We start from the raw sequence: 18,497 nt of genomic DNA, 5'->3' as shown, positions 1-18,497 counted from the left end.
TGAATAAAACAACTTCCTTACCTTGATTACATTTTCTTGCTGCACAGCAATTCTTCACCAGTATACGATTTTAGGACTACTCTTCGCTTGCCATATCTAGGATTAACTTTCGCTGTGTCTTCATCCATAAGAAATGCTATTATTAGTTGAAATAACATACCACACGTAACATCAGAATCCATAATGATCACACGCAGTATTTATATTTAAATCAGATTCACTATGTTTATTTTATATTTTTTCTTTGAAATAGATTTTTTTATAATTTTACAGTATTACCTACATATAAAGATAGTTAGGAGAAAAATGACAAGGTCTCTTATAATGTGACGTATTTATTATAAAAATATTATTTCCACACACATATGGCAAGAAACAAACAAATAAATCAATGTGAAGGATGAGCTTGCATATTTTTTACAATATTTTGAATTCTTGGCTGAATAGTAGAAACTGTGCAACGTAAATCATTGGCAATACTGAGTTTGCTTCTAAGGTTATTTTTTATCGCCACTGCCGTTGAAAATGCTCTTTCACACAAATAAGTGCTTGAAAATGGTAAATACAGTTCTGCTGTGTTGGGATACACCGTGAGATATTTCACCCAAAATAATGGCTTATCCATCTTCTCAAAGTCATACTTCGCGGCAGAATCATTTTTTATTTCTAAGACTTTCTCTTGTAGTCTGTCTGGCAACACATCCACGTCAACGTGAAATGGATCCGTCGCTAACCTATAATAAATTTTGTCATCACAACTGTTATGGAAGTATCGTTCGAATTCATCAATGAGGTGCTGCAAATGGTTCGATATTTTACTCTTAGTATCATTATCCTTAAAATCGTTGTGAAATCGGGCTTCTTCCAGGATTCCAAACAATCTGGGAAAGCAGGAATAATTGCAGGCTAAAATTTTACGTTTCCATAGTTGCAAATTCAGTGTGTTTAAAGATTCGAAAATATCTGACAGATAAGCCAATGCAGCATGAACACTGGGCTTTCTAAATTCCACATACTCTTCAGTTTGTTTGTTATTTTCCAAAAACTGCATCACTTCGTCTCGAAGTTCAAATAATCTTCCTAGCATATTTCCTTTTCAGAGACAGCGTACTTCTGTATGAAATAAAAAAGTGTTTTATACTCTGCTCCCAAGTCTTACACAAAGAGCCGTAAATAACCTGGAATTTAACGCACTCTTTTTAATATGATTCACGATTTTGATGCACAATTTCAAGACATCAATGAATTCCTTTGGAAGTGTCTTAGTTGCCGATGCTTGACAGTGTATTACACAGTGGATGGTAGTAACACTAGGTTTTTTTTCTCTGGCCATCTGCACGAATCCTGAGCGACATCCAAGCATTGATGGGGCGCCGTCTGTGCATACGCCTATCAGTTTCTGCCATGATAACACATTTTTACAAAAGAATGCAGAGACGGCTGCCATTATATGAATTGCTTTTGAAGTTGTCTTTAACCCTATAGAAAACAGCACTCTTCTTTAATTGCTTCATTTTCTGTTTACGAAAGCTAGCAGATGGCAACAATTAGCAACGTCGGTACTCTCGTCTAACTGTATTGCGAAAAACTGCGATTGTTTGACGGCCGTAACTAATTGATTTTGTATTTCTTCGGCCATGTCATCAATCCGACGTTTCATAGTATTGTCAGAAAGTGGTATTTGTGAAAGTTTTGTTTACTTTCTGACTCAAGAACAATATCAGCAACTTTCAACAAACAGGATTTGACTAGTGTCTCTGCGATAATATGACTTTTCTTGGCCCTTGAAATAAGTAGCGATAACTCATACGTGGCTTCCAGTACCTCTTCTGATGTCTGAACGAAGGATCCAGCAGTGTCCAACTTCATCCGTTTCAAATTATCACATTTTGCAGCAAAAAATTCCTTCGGCTTCTCTTTCAATGCACCATGCTTTGCCCACAAATGGCGTTCAAGACGAGAAGGTTTCATGGAATCATTGCTCAACACCTCATAGGAAATAACAGATTGCGGCTGGTCTACACCATTTTTTTTGTATAGAAGCAAAACCATATTTGATATAATCGTCATTACATTTACGTTTTTTCACGACACTCATGGCGAAGTAAAAAGAAAGCAAGAAGTTAACAGTATACTTTTGCACCAACTGTGAAAGATTCAACGCGATTTCAGCAAAATCCAATACATCAGATGTGTCAACAACTGCAAGCAACCAACTGAAATAAAGGAAAGCTACTGTCATCTGTCGGCACCTCAGATGACTGCCTGTGAGGAGTGGGGCGAAGAACGGGGAAGCGCAGGTAGACAGTGCACTGTCTGTCTGCGACCTGGTGGCCGAGCAGGGCTCTCGCTGGAAGAAACGGACTTTTCCGGATTAGGGCGGAAACAGCCCACTGGCACCCTAAGTATTTGCTACCTGTTCTGCGGTGCAGTTCTGAGCAGTGCAGCCTGGGGTTTTATGCGAAAATCGTTTTCGTGCCCCTATCTTTCGTTACCTATAAACGAACGTTGTAAGTTTTGAGATATCATCAACGAATTGGTTGTCAAATTTCAGAGTAATTAAGTATGGTCCTGAATACACCTCACACATCGCTGGAATCTGTGCACAGTGCCAAGCAGTTCTCTCTGTACTCGTACCAAAAGAAGCCATTGTCTCAGCAAAGAACTTACACTAGTTTCAAAAGAAATTATGCCGTATTTCAAAAAGGCAGAAGAAAAATAACTTTTGTCAGATAAGTAATCCGAATGAAAGAGCTGTAGTAATGACCGTTCGAGAGAGAAAAAAAAAGCCTCACTAACACCATGCTAAGCCCTTAACTGCATGCCACTCCCTGTGTACTGGCTGATTTTTTCTATTTTCAGCAGACTTTAAATAGCTGTAAAGAACATTTAGTTAGAGATACATAAAAACTACGGGTATGGTTTAAAACTTTAAGGTTTCAACTTTACGTGGGTTAACCAAACTAGCAGGTAATGCAAATTGGAAACAACGAAATTTAAAAATAATTAGAGCCTTCCTAAGTGCATAGTTTTGTGTATGAAAGATACGCGAAAACGTTTTATATTAATTTTCCTACACTACAAATTAACCGAATAATTGAAAGTTAGTTGCTAAATCAAGTCGATGACACCAAAAAAATATGTGAATAACAAAAAAACTTGCCTTATTATGTCTTCCGCTGCTCATCGATATAATGAAGCGGGCTTATATGCCCTTTTGTTGCACGAAAAGAAGTACCTGTTACATACAACGTAATTTTTATGTAATTTACGCAGCTATGAAATACTTTTTAATTATCGGTCGTGGACACCAGAACCAAGTGCAAGAACAGTTTGAAACAAATGTAAAATGGACGAAACGAACAGCTGGATACTGAACTAACTAGGCGCAGTAGTGGAACTGCGACAGGTGTTCATGAAAAGAACGACGAATGCGGCCGAGGGAGACTGAGACCGAGACTGAGACGAGCACGAGACAGGCCCGCCGCACACTGCGCGCAGCAGAGGCGTAGCAGAGCAACAGGGGTTCTGCCGGTCAGAGCGACTGCACGCAGCAGAGGCACGGCAGAGCTCAGTGGTAGCCCAGTGCTCGCGAAACACAGAACGCCCTGCAGTGTCCGCCGCGAGTCTATCAAATACATGCAAAAGCGAAGAACACATGGCGAATACGTGTTGTCTACGAAAGTTCCTGATCGCGTATTCGCGGAAAGCTTCCGACTGAACAGACGGAAGTTTGAAGAGGTTCATACATTGATAGAGTAAGACATAAAAGGAAAACCAAGTCACATGCGGAAGCCCATACCTGCAGAAGAAAAATTAGCTGTATGTTTAAAGTATGCAATTGAAATATTTTTTCTCTATTCATTAAAGTTCAGAGAAACAATTTCTATCTGTAAATTTGTTAAAATAATGAACATAACACTGTTTATCTTGAATGTGGTGCTGAAGGTTCAAACTACCAGGAGAGTCAGATATTGACGTGGTAGACGAACTATTTTCTGTGCTGCATGATGATATTGATGAATGATGTTTAGCCACTGGTTTAGTTAAAATTCCCTACATTTCAGATACTATCTGAAACACTTCTTTCTTTACCAACACTTGGTAGGCCTTTGGCATTTCTTTTGTCGATAGGTATTTAGACATGAAAAATTGGTGTAAGGCGTCATTTTCTTGAGGAACTGATCTTTCACGTAAAATGTCTCTTTTCTTAGCTCTCTCTTCGTAGCAGCTAATACTTTCAAGAATGATTTTACTGACATCTGCCTCCTTCTTCTTTGACAACGGCGTCCCCAAGTCGTCTTGTGTTTCGTTCCTCCGTGTGTCTGTTATGTCATCTCCTCCACCTTCGTTTGCAACGCTAGTTGTAGCATTTTCCTCTTCCATCATATCTGTTACTGTACCTCTGTTAGCCATATATGGAACTAAAAATTTCATCTGATTTTGGTACAGCCTTGGGCGGATTGAGGTCGATGCTTGCCACTCTTTTTTTCTGTCTACGGAGGACATCTCCATGACAATCCCTAAGTTTTCTCCAATTTTCTTTCGCTGTTTCCCCTGCAACAAGGAATTCCTGAATTTAGTTTTTCGTATGTTGCCGCGCAAAGCGACATAAGAAATGTGAACAGTTATACTTTCTAATAGTTTTGCCTCATTCCTCTAGCAGTGTCAGAAACAATCTGTGATTTTGTGTACACGTACCGCAAATGTCAAAACACTTAGTAACTTTCTGTCCACTCTGCTTATGCGACATAAACGGATTTTGTCTTTTTTCTTTGTAGGTATTTAACGATGGGGGACATAGTTAAAACAATCGCTCTAAGCTACCACATGGGTCAAAGGACAATGTCGAAAATAGTTCATGGTGTGTGTGGAGCGATATGGAAGCATCTACAACCCATTTATCTACCTGAGCCAACAACAGTTATGTGAGAAAATATTGCTTCTGACGTTGAGAGGAAATGGCTGTTTTACAATTGTCTTGGAGCTGTTGATGGTAAACATATCACTTTGCGAAAACCTCAATTATCTGGATCTCCATTTTTCAGTTATAAACAGCGTTGTTCTGTTGTATTATTGGCTACCGTCGATGCTCATTACAGATTTACCTCTATAGACGTCGGTTCAATGGGCAGATTTAGTGATGAAATATTGTTTCTAAATCAGTATAAGGAAGAAAACGGACTAACGAAACTTTAAATAACCCAGGAGATAAAGCGCTTTGTGGACAACAAAATATAGCCCCTTACGTTTTCGTAGGTGATGAGGCATTTCCATTATTAAAAAACTTAATGCGACCGTACCCTAATTGCAGAGTTACTGGTAATGACAAAAATAAAGTTTATAATTACAGACTGGCTCGTGCTCGTCAAACTGTAGAGTGTGCATTTGGTATCTCGAGTTCCCTATTTCTTGTGTTTAAAACGGCCTTTTGAGTATAAACTAGAAATTTTAGATAGAATTGTGACAGCTACGTGTGTACTTCATAACTACTTGAGGACTGATAACATTACGTCAAAACTGTAATATATTTTAGTATGCACAGTCGACACACACAATGAGTATATGTTATAGGAAAAACTAATCAGTGTTCTGGTTTATAAATAAAATTTGTTCAATTTTACTCGAAGTAAGTCTGTTCCTTCTGTCGTTGCATATTTGTCCTGCTTTTGAGAAGATACGCTCACAGGGAACTGATGTAGCCAGGATGCATAACATTTGCAGGACTAGTTCATACTGTGTTTGGTACAGCAACTTTCTAGTGCCCCACAAGTTTAATGGATCGCTGTTCCTACACAAATATGCCTGAGACAAATATTTGTCTAGTTCGACAATTGGTGCACATCCCGGGTCATGACTTCCTTGGAGCTAATTTATTGTTTCATCGAAGTCCTCCCCAACTGAAGAGCTCTCGCCTGTTACGGTGGTAACTGGTTCAGACGGTTGATGTGTTTCTTCTTGTTGAGCTAGCAGTGGTTTTATTTTTGCTATGACACTCGTGTAGCAGTCATAGAATGTCGACTCATCAGCAAATCCTTTTTCTTTGAACCGGGGGTCCAAAAAGTTGCTTGTGCAGCCACTTCGTTGCTGGAGATGACCCCAAATAGGTCTGACAAGCCTTTCAGCAAATTATTTATTAATTCATGTGTTTCTTCAGGATATTTTTCATTTTTGTCTTTAAAAGACTGTAGTTGCCGTGCCATTAATCTTGGCTAGATCTTCATTTTTGACAGGGAGACTGTTTTCTCTGAGGACATCTCTTTGGTTACCTCATCGAAAACTTTCAAAATTCTTATACATTGTCGAATTACATCCCAGTCAGTCTCTTTCAAGTTTAAAGTAATCGACTTTCCTCCCAAAATAGCTAGGCAAGAAATGATGGGATCTTTATTCAATAGAAATCTTTCAAACATGTCGTAAGTAGAATTCCATCTCGTTGGCACGTCTTGTTTCAGTTTCAATTTATCTTTTTCAATTTTTTTTTAGCATTTCAGCAAATTTGTTTAATGCAAAAGAACTCTTCTTGAAGTACATTACTGTCTTTTTCACCTCATCAACAATTTTTTGAATTGACTCGTGTATCGCGTGTTGCACAATGAGATTTAATGTATGTGCAAAACATGGGATATGCGGATGTTTCAGAAGCACGGCAGCTGCTTTCATGTTTGATGCTTTGTCTGTGATCATTGCAGTGACTTTAAAATTGATATTATATTTTGCAATAACAGCCTTTACCCAATTCGAAATATTTTCTGCGGTGTGTCTGTCTTTCAACTGTGAGCACTCTAGAATGTATGACTTCAGCTGACTGTTCACATTTATGAAATGTGCCGTGACTGCATAGAAACATGTTATTTATACTTGTTCATCCGTCAGATGTAAGGCAAACTGCCTTTGCAGCGGCCAAATCATTTTTAAAATTTTCAAATAACTCGTGATACAATCTGAGCATTAAAGAGTTTGATAATGTTTTCTATTCGGTAAATTATAATTTGGACAAAACATAGATATAAATTTTTTAAACTCTGCGTCTTCAACTATAGAGAAAGGATGGCACTCTTTGCAAATCATTTTCAAAAGTTGTGTATCTAATGCCATACTTTTGTTTAATGTGATTGGCTTCATAATATTAACAAATCTACGTATGGGTTGTTGCAAATGATAAACAGTTGGAGTTAAGAGGGTCACAAAAGAAGATAAATCAGGACTTGGTCCAGAACCAGATGACAGTGATGGGCTGGATACAGCTTGAGACTCAGTTTGGCTTTCTGGGAGAATACCTTCATTTGAGGTGGAAGTAGATTCGCAAGAAATGATTTCTTGAATTTCTGCATCCATTGATGGCGATCTTGATCGGCTTCTTGACCCACACCGTTCTGCAGGTATTGTTGGATGCTTCGATTTTAGATGTCTCTTCAGGTTTGAATTGGAGCCAGAGGAAATGGAAATTATCTGCTGGCAGTAACAGCATTTTCCCTTTTTTTCCATTTTGGTAAAATGGTACCATATGTCGCTCCAAATTCTTCTAGGCGAAGGCGATGTAGCTGACATACTGTCCTCCAGTACTGAAAAGTACATTGGAAATTAAAGTATTTACTCTTCAGATAGACCTCTTAAATAGTAAAAACGTAAAATGACAACAAATGCACATACATTAATATTTGGAAACGAAAATTATGGTGGGGCTGGGAAGTTTTAAGGAATTTCAGGGCTCTCGGCGATTTTGGGCCCACCCCTATTTTTTTGTATAATGTAATTTAGACTACACTTTCTATGACTTTAGTGCTTATACAGTTTTGATCAAAACGATGGCATGCGGTTTTTTCAATCTATTTACAGACAGGCCAACATTATATTAAGTAGTGGCATACTTGAGACTTTGCATTGGCTTAGGAATTGGTAAAAAAACACATTTTAATTCAATGATTTCTTTGTATGGAGTGTAGACTGTGAAGACCCAGTTGTAAGAATACATCTTGGAGTAGATTTCATAAAATCTCAAACTTTTTTTATGTCAACACGGCGGTGCTTTTGCCCCAGCTAGATCACAAGTTGGCCTTGCCATGTTAAATTACGCATTTATAGTTAAAATATGCACAAAAATACCTAAAATATACACTTAGACAAGGAAAATATGCATTTAAAATAGAAGAACCTGTATCTAAAACCAGTACAAAATAGAGCTGAAAAACAGGAACCTAACACTGTATTAGGTGCGACTTAACATTACAGTAATATTAAACCAAATCTGATTTGGATTTAGTTGACGCCATTATAAAAAAATTACCATCTATTTTTCCACATCTTTCAGAAAGTCCTTTCTTACGTATGCCAAAGTAGATTTCACAGTTGGGAAAGTGCCCTCTGCGTCATATTACTGATACTGAAAACATTAGGGCCCTTTATGCAAATCTGCCCAAGATGAACAGTGTAAATTCCCAACTGCATGTTAATCTGAAGGGTTGAGGGCTGTCACCACGGCCTATCTGTGGATCTCCTCCTACGCAGGGCACTTTGTATAGTATTATAAGCAAAAGACATACCCCTCCGGTGGGAGACATCAAACGTTTTTGGTGCCGGTATTTCGGCACAAGCAGCGGCCGCCTGCGAGAGAAATGGAAATCAGCATTGTTGTCGGTTGACGTAGAGAAGGACTGCAGCGGTATTCATTAAAGCTGTGCGGTTAAAGAGAAAGTAGAGCTATCGGTGAAGGTGCTCTCGACAGCACTAGTGTGAATGCAGTCATTCGGAAAAATATTTCGGCACAAGCAGCGGCCGCCTGCGAGAGAAATGGAAATCAGCATTGTTGTCGGTTGACGTAGAGAAGGACTGCAGCGGTATTCATTAAAGCTGTGCGATTAAAGAGAAAGTAGAGCTATCGGTGAAGGTGCTCTCGACAGCACTAGTGTGAATGCAGTCATTCGGAAAAATATGGGTCCATTCAATATAACACTTCGTGCGGTTCCATTTGTGCCAAGTTTATTTTCGAGGCTTATTATGTGTAGACAGGCATGCGGTGGCGGCGTTGACGATACACACGTCGTCGAGGCATAGTGCTTCAATGCTGTTGCAGATAGAGCTCACGGCGGAATGATTCCGCTGGCTTGCACTGCCCGCTTATATAGGGAGCGAACGACTTTGGTTACGTAACGGAGATGATAGTGACTTTTTTCAATTAGCAGGAAACCTGACTTCATTACGTAAGGCCAAATTTTCACAGGGATCATGGTTGGGCCCCTCAAACTGTATCCTCTACAAACCTCTGAATGCAGAGTGTTTCGAAACTGCCCTTTCAAGATTAGAATTGGCTTCAGAGCATACAATTAATGCTGGTGACGCTAACATAATTTTTCAGTATCTCCACTGTGAAATTCAAGCATAAGCTTTCTCTTCAAATATGACGCTACTTGCCTACTTCCACTTGGACCTATCCATAATGCAGCAAACAGTTACAGTTTCATACATATATTTGAAACAAAATCTCCAAACAACGTAATTTATACCTCTCAAACATTAAAATTTGGAATTCTGCTCATGACAATATTGGAGATGTCGGCCCTACTCGCTAAAATTTCCTGGAAAGAAACCGCAATTCACTGCAGAGACTTTAAGTGCATCATTGTATCTGGTCTTGCTGCAGGGGCACAAGAGACAGTTTAGGAGACTACTTCCATTCTGTTACCGGACATAAAATACAAACTTGGATTTACTAAGAAAGTAACTCGACTACAAGATAAATGTGGCCCACTGGAGATGGAAACCTTAAGGGGAAACCTATGCCTTGGCTAACGGATGAATGATAACAGCAGATGAATCTCACGCTACAAATCGAACCTACAAATAGATTACAAGCAAAAAGGGAAGAGTCAATCAATCTGAGAGAAAAGACAACTCAGGCAAGCTGATACATGAATCTACAAGACAACCGTTGATTAAGTGAAGGCAAAGTAAAAGCTGCAGCTGATCCCATTGTCCTAAACGAATATTTCACAGAGGTAAATAACATTAGTTGTGAAAAATTCTTTCTTAAGCTGGAAACATTATCGATAAATCCATCATTTGTATCAGATGAGCATCCTCTGTACAGGATGGCATCACAGTCCAAATGATCATGTTTAGTATTGACACAATACTACGCTATAACTACTGCTCGTTACTTCCTTTGACCTAAAGGCTCTTGCCTGGACAACGCATCAGAAATACTCGTTTCCATTAGAGTATGATCCTTTCTACTATAAGTGGCATAAGATACTAATGCCTAGTACATGCATAAAGAAGACACATAATATATTTGTTAAGTAGCTGTGATGTACTAAGTTTTATAGTTCCCTGACCTGGCCAAGCTACTATCCGATTTTTTAAATTATGGGCACATGAATTTACACTTTAATTACGAACGAAACAATAAATGTATTGCAAAATGTGTTCACCAATATTTTCCTTGTTTTATACTCCGTAAGGCTATATGCAGCAATTTGGTCTTAAAGTCAAATTTAAATACTTTTTTAGTATTGTAATACGGATTTTGCGATTTTAGGCGTCTTCAGAAGGGAACGTTCACTTTAAAAATATACAGCTTGCGATGTATTTGTTCCAGGTTAATGAAATTTTAATATGTTATAGCCAAATATATTGTTAATGGAAATCTCAAGTTTCAACATATTCCGATCACCCAAAAAAAATTCTTATTATTTTCGTAAACTGCAGTGCAGTGTGCTCTGACCAGCAGAGGCCCCACTGATCTGCTCCGATTCTCTCTCTCTCTCTCTCTCTCTCTCTCTCTCTGCTGTGGGAAACGTTTGGAGCTACCGTTCTTTTTTTCTGCATCACTGATTGTTCACTCCTTTGAAAGATTCAACTCTGTGAATCAGTTCAGGAGCGGATCCCCCATCTCTAGCAGAAACACGAATGAAGCTTTACTTACGAGAGAAAAATTTAATGAGTGTTTTAATTCACCAGAAGGTTCTGTTCAACGGCAGTATGCAGCTGTAAAAAGAGGCCAGTACTAAAGAGAAAAGCTTATGTCGTTAATATTACATGTATATTGTGAAAATGCATATAAAATAAACAAACAAATCAATTAATAAATAATACTTACAGTTGCTGTAATGTAATTCCCCTGCGACCTTCTTCCATATTTCGTCCTTCAATTTATTCCGCATGTAGTCTGGATGACTGGTGCTGTACAGCACTGGGTTGTCCTGAATTAACTGATTGAGGTGTTCCATAACTAAAAAGACTTCGTACACGAACGAAAGTGAGGTACTGTCGCTGACGCACACACTGCTGCTAGAAAGTCACTACTGACCGAGCGCAGCGCGGTGCCACAGACAAAAATACCTTTGTGCTGGTGCGAACTGTTGACAGAGATGGAATCTGAGGTAACGGGAACCCTCGGGCTGCAGGCAGAGCAAAACTGTGCGGCTCGGACAGAGGGCTGTCCCACATAATCCTCCACTGCGCCACGGCTGCGTGCAGTACACGGTGCCCCATTGGAAAGCATGCTCTACAAAAGAGGCTGGCTCTGCCTCTGCAGTGTGCGCCGGGCCTGAGGCTGGAACGAGAACTGCCGAAGTGACTGTCGCGACGGAAGCGAACTATGTACCGATCGTTCCTCGTCCCCGGGAACTATAAGTAGATCTCCGCGACCGAAGTGAACTATGAAACACAGTTCCTTGGAATTCGTTCCTCGGTCCTTTCGTTCATCTTGGTGAACCGTTTATTTGAACCCGTTCGTTCGCGAACTACTCATCTCTAGTATGATGCAGCTCTCCATGCTACTCTATCCTATGCAAGCTGCATCTCCCAGTACCTACTGCAACCTACATCCTTCTGAATCTGTTTAGTGTATTCATCTTTTGCTCTCCCACTACGATTTTTACCCCTCCACGCTACCCTCCAATACTACATTGGTGATCCCTTGATGCCTCAGAACATATCCTATCAACAGATCCATTCCCCTAGTCAAGTTGTGCCACAAATTTCTCTTCTCCCCAATTCTATTTAATATCTCCCATCTAATCTTCAGCATTCTTCTGTAGCACCACATTTCGAAAGCTTCTATTCTCTTCTTTTCTGAACTATTTATCGTCCATGATTCACTTCCATTCGTGGCTACACTCCATACAAATACTTTCAGAAACGACTTCCTGACATTTAAATCTATACTCGATGTTAACAAATTTTTCTTCTTCTGAAACGCTTTCCTTGCCATTGCCAGTCTACATTCTATAACCTCTGTACTTCGACCATCATCAGCTACTTTGCTACCCAAATAGCAAAACGCCTTTACTACTTTTAAGTGTCTCATTTTCTAATCTAATTCCCTCAGCATCACCCGACTTAATTCGACTACATTCCATTATCCTCGTTTTGCTTTTGTTGATGTTCATCTTATATCCTCCTTTCAAGTCACTGTCCATTTCGCTCAAATGCTCTTCCAAGTCCTTTGCTGTCTCTGACAGAATTACAATGTCATCGGCGAACCTCAAAGTTTTTATTTTTTCATCCGTGTATGTTAATACCTACTTCGGATTATGCTTTTGTTTCTTTTGCTGATTGCTCAATATACAGATTGAATAACATCGGGGAGAGACTACAACCCTGTCTCACTCCCTTCCCAACCACTGCTTCCCTTTCATGCCCCTCGATTCTTATAACTGCTATCTGGTTTCTGTACAAATAGTAAATAGCCTTTCGCTCGCTGTATTTGACCCCTACCACCTTCAGAATTTGAAAGAGTATTCCAGTCAACATTGTCAAAAGCTTTCTCTAATTCTACAGATGCTAGAAACGTATGTTTGCCTTTCATTAATTCATCTTCTAAGATAAGTCATAGAGTCAGTATTGCCTCACGTGTTCCAATATTTCTATGGAATCCAAACTGATCTTCGCCGCGGTCGGCTTCTACCAGTTTTTCCAGTCGTCTGTAAAGAATTCGTGCCAGTATTTTGCAGCTGTGACTTATTAAACTGATAGTTCAGTAATTTTCACATCTGTCAACACCTGCTTTCTTTGGGATTGGAATTGTTCTATTCTTCTTGAAGTCTGAGGCTATTTCGCCTGTCTCGTACATTTTGCTCACCAGATGGTAGAGTTCTGTCAGGACTGGCTCTCCCAAAGCGATCAGTACTTCTAATGGAATGTTGTCTACTCCTGGGGCCTTCTTTCGCCTTAGGTCTTTCAGTGCTCTGTCGAACTTTTCGCGCAGTATCATATCTGCCATTTCAGCCATACTGTGAACAAATAATAATACACCATTCAATTTTATTGACACAATAATGAGCTTCAAAAGAAATCAATTCTTGAAAGAAAATTAACAAAGCTTTCGAGGAAGAAAGGGGAGCAGGTTGCAGCAATGCAAGACATGTAATGCACAAGCCAAGCATACGTACAGCAGCCTTTTTAAAATAGCAGTAGTGGCATTTTACACAGAATGCAATAAGTTTCAGTACATTTTGATGACTCAATCGCCAGACTCCACTGGCAGGCATTGCCATGTTTCAATAATGGTATTACAAAAAAGTGTTGCTTTAAACTTACGAATTTTAAATGTTTGCATCTCTTACCTGCTTCATCTTTTTGATAATTCTGATTTATCCCTCTTTGATTTCTTAAGAAGTCAAACTATGGATAAAAAGTGGTTAAAATTTTGTTGTAATCCTTTGAGAAGAAACTTACATTGCATGAGTAAATTTCTTAGAAATGTAACTTATGGATGATTGATCTGAACTTGGGTATTTAAGAAAGATTGAAATTCTGCACTTCATGTAGAGTGAAATTATCTTATGAAAGAAAACTTGAACTACTGATAATTGAAAGCAAAAGATCTTATGGAAAGGTACAACTGAGTTGAAGCACGTGTCATGGCCCTGATTTGTGGATGGTAAATATGACTTGTATTTGTTGAAAGCATCTGCCTTCATTACAGAAATCATCAGTAATAACGAAATGTATCAGCTGAAAAAAATATTGTTAAGATAAAGCTGACAAAATTACATTGAAATTAAGTTAAACCTTTTTTCAGGAAGATACTATGTAATATAATGATACACAAGCAGTAATGATTGACAAGTTTAAAGACAACTAGTAAAAGTGAAAAATTTTCAGTGTTGACTTTCCTACCCAACTCATATAGAAAGAGTTTGGAGTAAGCAACTGCAAGGCATGAAAAAAAAAGTAGTGGAAGGAAATGGCCTACCCTTTACTTCTGACCCTAAACCTAGACTGCCTTTGTCTGCTAAAACTTTTCTGTTAGTGAAAGAGTTTTATTGAAATGCTGATTGTAGCAGGTAAATGCATGATGAACTTAATATTTCTATGGGGAAAGATGGTGATAGCAAGCCTATGTATGTTCAAAGCAGATTAATTTTGGGAAATGTAAGAGAAATGAACAAACTTTTCAAATCAAATTGGTTTCGCAAAATTTGTTGTATTAAGGCCAAAAAATTGTACTATAGCTATAGGTATTGGGATACACATTGTTTGCATTTGTACAAATCATCAAATTGGAAATTACTGATAGCTGTAGCAAATTTGAACACAAAGTACCAATAAATTTAGGAAAATCCAATGTTTGAAGAACCAGATCAGTGATTCATTTTATAACCACTGACTAATTAATCAGTCTTCTTTTTTAATAATAGCTTTATTAATCACAGTAATTCTGGAAAATAAAGGGTAGTAATGAATAAAAATATTGTTGCAACTTATGTGTACAGTATGTATTCAAACTGCATAAATTCAGCATACAGTTTATAATTAAAGTTCAATTCAGGCTTCACTTACTTTTGTTGAATACAGTTTTCTTTCTAGGGACACATCCTTCACAAATCTTTGACTTTTCTTTTTGATGAAATTATTAAGAAATACATTGGTTGAAACCCATATTACTTTTGTGCAAGTAATCTTGAGCACTGTGACTATCAGATTCACTTTCCCAGAGCAACTCATTAATTAAAACTGAATTTCAAACCATGTGTGAAACCAGTTCTCTTTGTTTGGTACTTAAAAGAACTCCCTTTCAAATTTGACACATTTTCATAACAGTCAGGTAAGTAGTGACAACCACACTGATAATTTGAGAGCAAGGAATGAGTAGTTTTCCTCCACTTACATTCTGTATTAGAAATGTATTTTAGGGAATACATTTCTTGGTGATCTAAAATGTTATCTAACACCAGAATATCTTTACAAAACTCACTTTTTGTATTTTTCGAAACAGAGTAGCAACAACACCCTGCTACATATCTTCGCTGGGATTTTTAGTAAGTTTTGATGGATTGACAACTATTAGATCATATATGGAAGGAATCTCAGTGTCAATATTTGGGTCATCTGAGAAAATTTCCTGTATGGTCTGTATACTTCTCACCAAAAACAGTTGATTTTAAATTTAGCCTGATTACAGACTGCAAGTAAAACTTCTTTTCTACCTCATACACCTGCCTGATACTGACATTGTACTGAACTCCATATAACTGCCTATACTTTCCAAATCTATCTTCGAGTAAATCAGTTTGAAATTTTCCAGGTAAAAAGTAGGAAAACTGCAACTCATTAATACAGTATTCAGACAATTTTGTAAAAGCCTATGTTGTCTGCATTAATGCTGAAGATGTTTCTTTTGATAGTGATCCCTCAAGATACCGGACATACATTTTTTCCCATCTGCTTAGCCATTCTAAAATTCCTGTAAGATATGCATACTTGGGGTCATCTATTGTACATTGTTTTAAGGGGATCATGAATTCATTTAACCTACTTCCTTCAACCCTGAGGCAGGCGCGCTTAAGATTGTTGCGCCAACGGGCGCGTGCGGCACTCGGTGCCGCGTACATTTAAATATATAGAAAAGCAGTTTTTTTAATTTTTTGGTGGAATTGAAATTATTTATTGTTTATAACGTCATTCTTAACAGCAACTTTTAATATGATCTGTATACATGTATCCAAGGTGCATGGGAAAATTAAAATTGTTACAGAATGTCTGACTTAAGTTTCCAGGATATTTCGTAAGTGCTACTTTAATAACAAATTCTAAATAAATTATAACCACAGATATAATTCGATTGCTTACCATTGTTAAAGCAAGTTTTTCAAAAACACGTGTAATATGTATAAAAACTTTGTAGTAATAATAAAGAATAAGGCAGTCTTTAAATATGTATCAAGAATCACACACTTACTTCCTCAGGAGAAGCTCTGCAATCATTACATGTGACAACATTGTGGCAATGTTGCTTGCAAACGAATCTTTTGCAGCTGTTGCAAGTGACAGTAGTTTTATTATTTTTTTACCACCACAAAGACGGCACCTCCCTCGCCTTCTTACAGTCTCATCGTGATTGGGAGGAATTGATGGATGTGGTGATAGAAATACTTAAATATCTCTTGGTAGAGTAGAGAGCTGACCCCTTTCTTTCAAATGGCAGTTCCTCAGAGCCAAGGCTAGGTTTGTTAGGTAGGTTCTTCTTCAGAATATTTTCTCTGGATTGTTTGCAAAAAACAAGACCTGGGAATTTATCCCAGCAATATCCAGATAACGAAAAAACAATGCTAAGGGGCATCTTCGTGTGGTCCTATGTGTAGAGTAGGAAGTACACATATAATCCACAGTATCGACTCCACCTTTTGTTACATTGTAGTCCAAATTTACAACAGACTTGCCTGTAGCGGTGTCGGTTTCAGCAGTTTCATGCATTGACGACGCGAAAAGCACAGCTTTGTTCATTTTTGTTTGGCACTAAACAAGACAGAAGTCATCTTGTAATCTGAAAAGACAGTTTCCAATTTCTCGCAATCCGGAGGAATTTCCTTCTTGTTCTTTTTCAATGTTCCAGTGTACGTCAGCCCATTTTCTAAAAGATGCTGGGCTACAGGGTAAGTACTGTACGTAGTTACATTCCTGTGAGTTCCCTTGATTGTCTCAACCAATCTCTTCACAATATCCATTGCCTGGTTAGACTGCCTGGTCCAGGATAGTCTGCCGCAGTATACTTCAAAATTAAAAGTATAAAATGTCTTGCTATCGCACAATGCATACAACTTCAGTCCATACTTGGCGGGCGTATTGGGCATTACTGAACAAAACCACAACGTCCGGGAAATGGGACAAGCATTTCGTCTATGGTTGTGGACTCCCCTGGACTGTAGTTGTTCAGAAATGCTGAGTTGAGATTGCGGATGGCAGCTAGTTTACCAGTTGCTAGTCGTTCTTTGCTTGTAGAAGTATCGTCAAACCTGAGTGACCGGAGCAAGAACAGAAAGCGCTTGTAGCTAAATGCTGCCCTTAGAATAATCATTCCTGTTCCATTTTATGCCAACAGTTCTAATACATTTGTGCGTCCTTCTTTTTGTACAGCAATGAGAAACAATGTTCCTATAAAAGAGCCGTTATTTCAGAAACAGAAGTAGTTTTGCAATCTCTAGCCCTTTATCCACAAAGTTTCTTGGTCCTTACCAATATAAAAATGGCAGTCATCATGTGGAATTCCCGTCAACGCATGACTGCTCAGATTCGCTGGAATCATATGCAGCTTCAATTATTTCTGCTTCATCGCTGTCAGAGAAATCTACGTAATCTTCTTCGTCAGAGGATTGCAGAATAAGACGCTCAATTTCTTCTAGTGTTACTCCTTTCCTTTGTGCGGACCTGCTAGACAATAAAAGAATTTTAATACCAAAGCAATGTTAATAACTAAATCATCATTCACCCACAGAGTTGTAAAACAAAGCTTATAATCATCAAAACATGCGACAGTGTTACGGCTACATGTACTTCTATTACCTGGCGCGTGCGGTACGCAGTGCCCTTTCGGTGCAGTCGTCCACTTCACAGGTGAGTCACAACTGTTATGGTGGGTGTAATGACGGCGCAGTAATGCAGTTTGGCGCGTGACTAAACATTCGAAGCATATCTAGCACCGCTGTTGTGTGCTCGGTGCGCTGACGTAGTTATTGAACGAAAATTAAATTGGCGGCACTGTATGCCGCCACGCGCCCACCGCAGGGTTAATGGGTGTTTTCACATTAGCTTTTTTCCACCATTTGATAAACAAACTTATAAAATTTGCTGTTTCCACTCGGTGAGATGAGGAGTGTTTTGGACTCAGTGTTTGACAGTTGTGACATCACTGAAAATTTACAGAGCTAGTTTAGCATTTTGTTTTTTAAAGTTGATTGGCCTCAAAGGTTTCAAAGTCAGACCATGACAATATTTTGGCAGATTTTCATGTTTAAGGTCATAAAGCCTCAGTAAGGTATCAAAACAGGCCTAACGATGCAAGAATCATTGTTGTGAAGTGCGGGATAAATTATACAGATGTTATTTTTTTGCTTTAGCCAGTTATGCCAGATGCACTTCATAATGTGTACAGAGTCAGTTACAAAAACACAATGGTCTCATTGAATCTTTAGGATGGTTATATACATAAGAGACTGAAGAGGGATTTGAAAATGACATTACTCTTCTATTAATAGAGTTATTATCTGAAATTA

The 18,497-nt window shown here is 38.5% G+C and overlaps 2 protein-coding genes across 2 annotated transcripts; both read right to left on the bottom strand.

The window, feature by feature from the left end:
• Positions 1 to 388: 388 nt before the first annotated feature.
• Positions 389 to 2,242, bottom strand: LOC126335973 (SCAN domain-containing protein 3-like). Its single transcript, XM_049999451.1, has 3 exons — positions 2,080 to 2,242; positions 1,195 to 1,479; positions 389 to 1,059 (listed from the first exon to the last, which is right to left on the bottom strand). Exons 1-3 carry the CDS (start codon positions 2,240 to 2,242, stop codon positions 389 to 391), a joined length of 1,119 nt encoding a protein of 372 aa, XP_049855408.1.
• Positions 2,243 to 3,636: 1,394 nt separating this feature from the next.
• Positions 3,637 to 11,383, bottom strand: LOC126336472 (uncharacterized). Its single transcript, XM_050000211.1, has 3 exons — positions 11,099 to 11,383; positions 7,281 to 7,565; positions 3,637 to 4,557 (listed from the first exon to the last, which is right to left on the bottom strand). Exons 1-3 carry the CDS (start codon positions 11,226 to 11,228, stop codon positions 4,409 to 4,411), a joined length of 564 nt encoding a protein of 187 aa, XP_049856168.1. The 5' UTR covers positions 11,229 to 11,383; the 3' UTR covers positions 3,637 to 4,408.
• Positions 11,384 to 18,497: the final 7,114 nt, after the last annotated feature.

Source organism: Schistocerca gregaria, chromosome 2 (genome assembly GCF_023897955.1).
Source record: "Schistocerca gregaria isolate iqSchGreg1 chromosome 2, iqSchGreg1.2, whole genome shotgun sequence".
NCBI lineage: Eukaryota > Metazoa > Arthropoda > Insecta > Orthoptera > Acrididae > Schistocerca > Schistocerca gregaria.
This window is presented reverse-complemented; position numbering and strand designations above follow the sequence as displayed.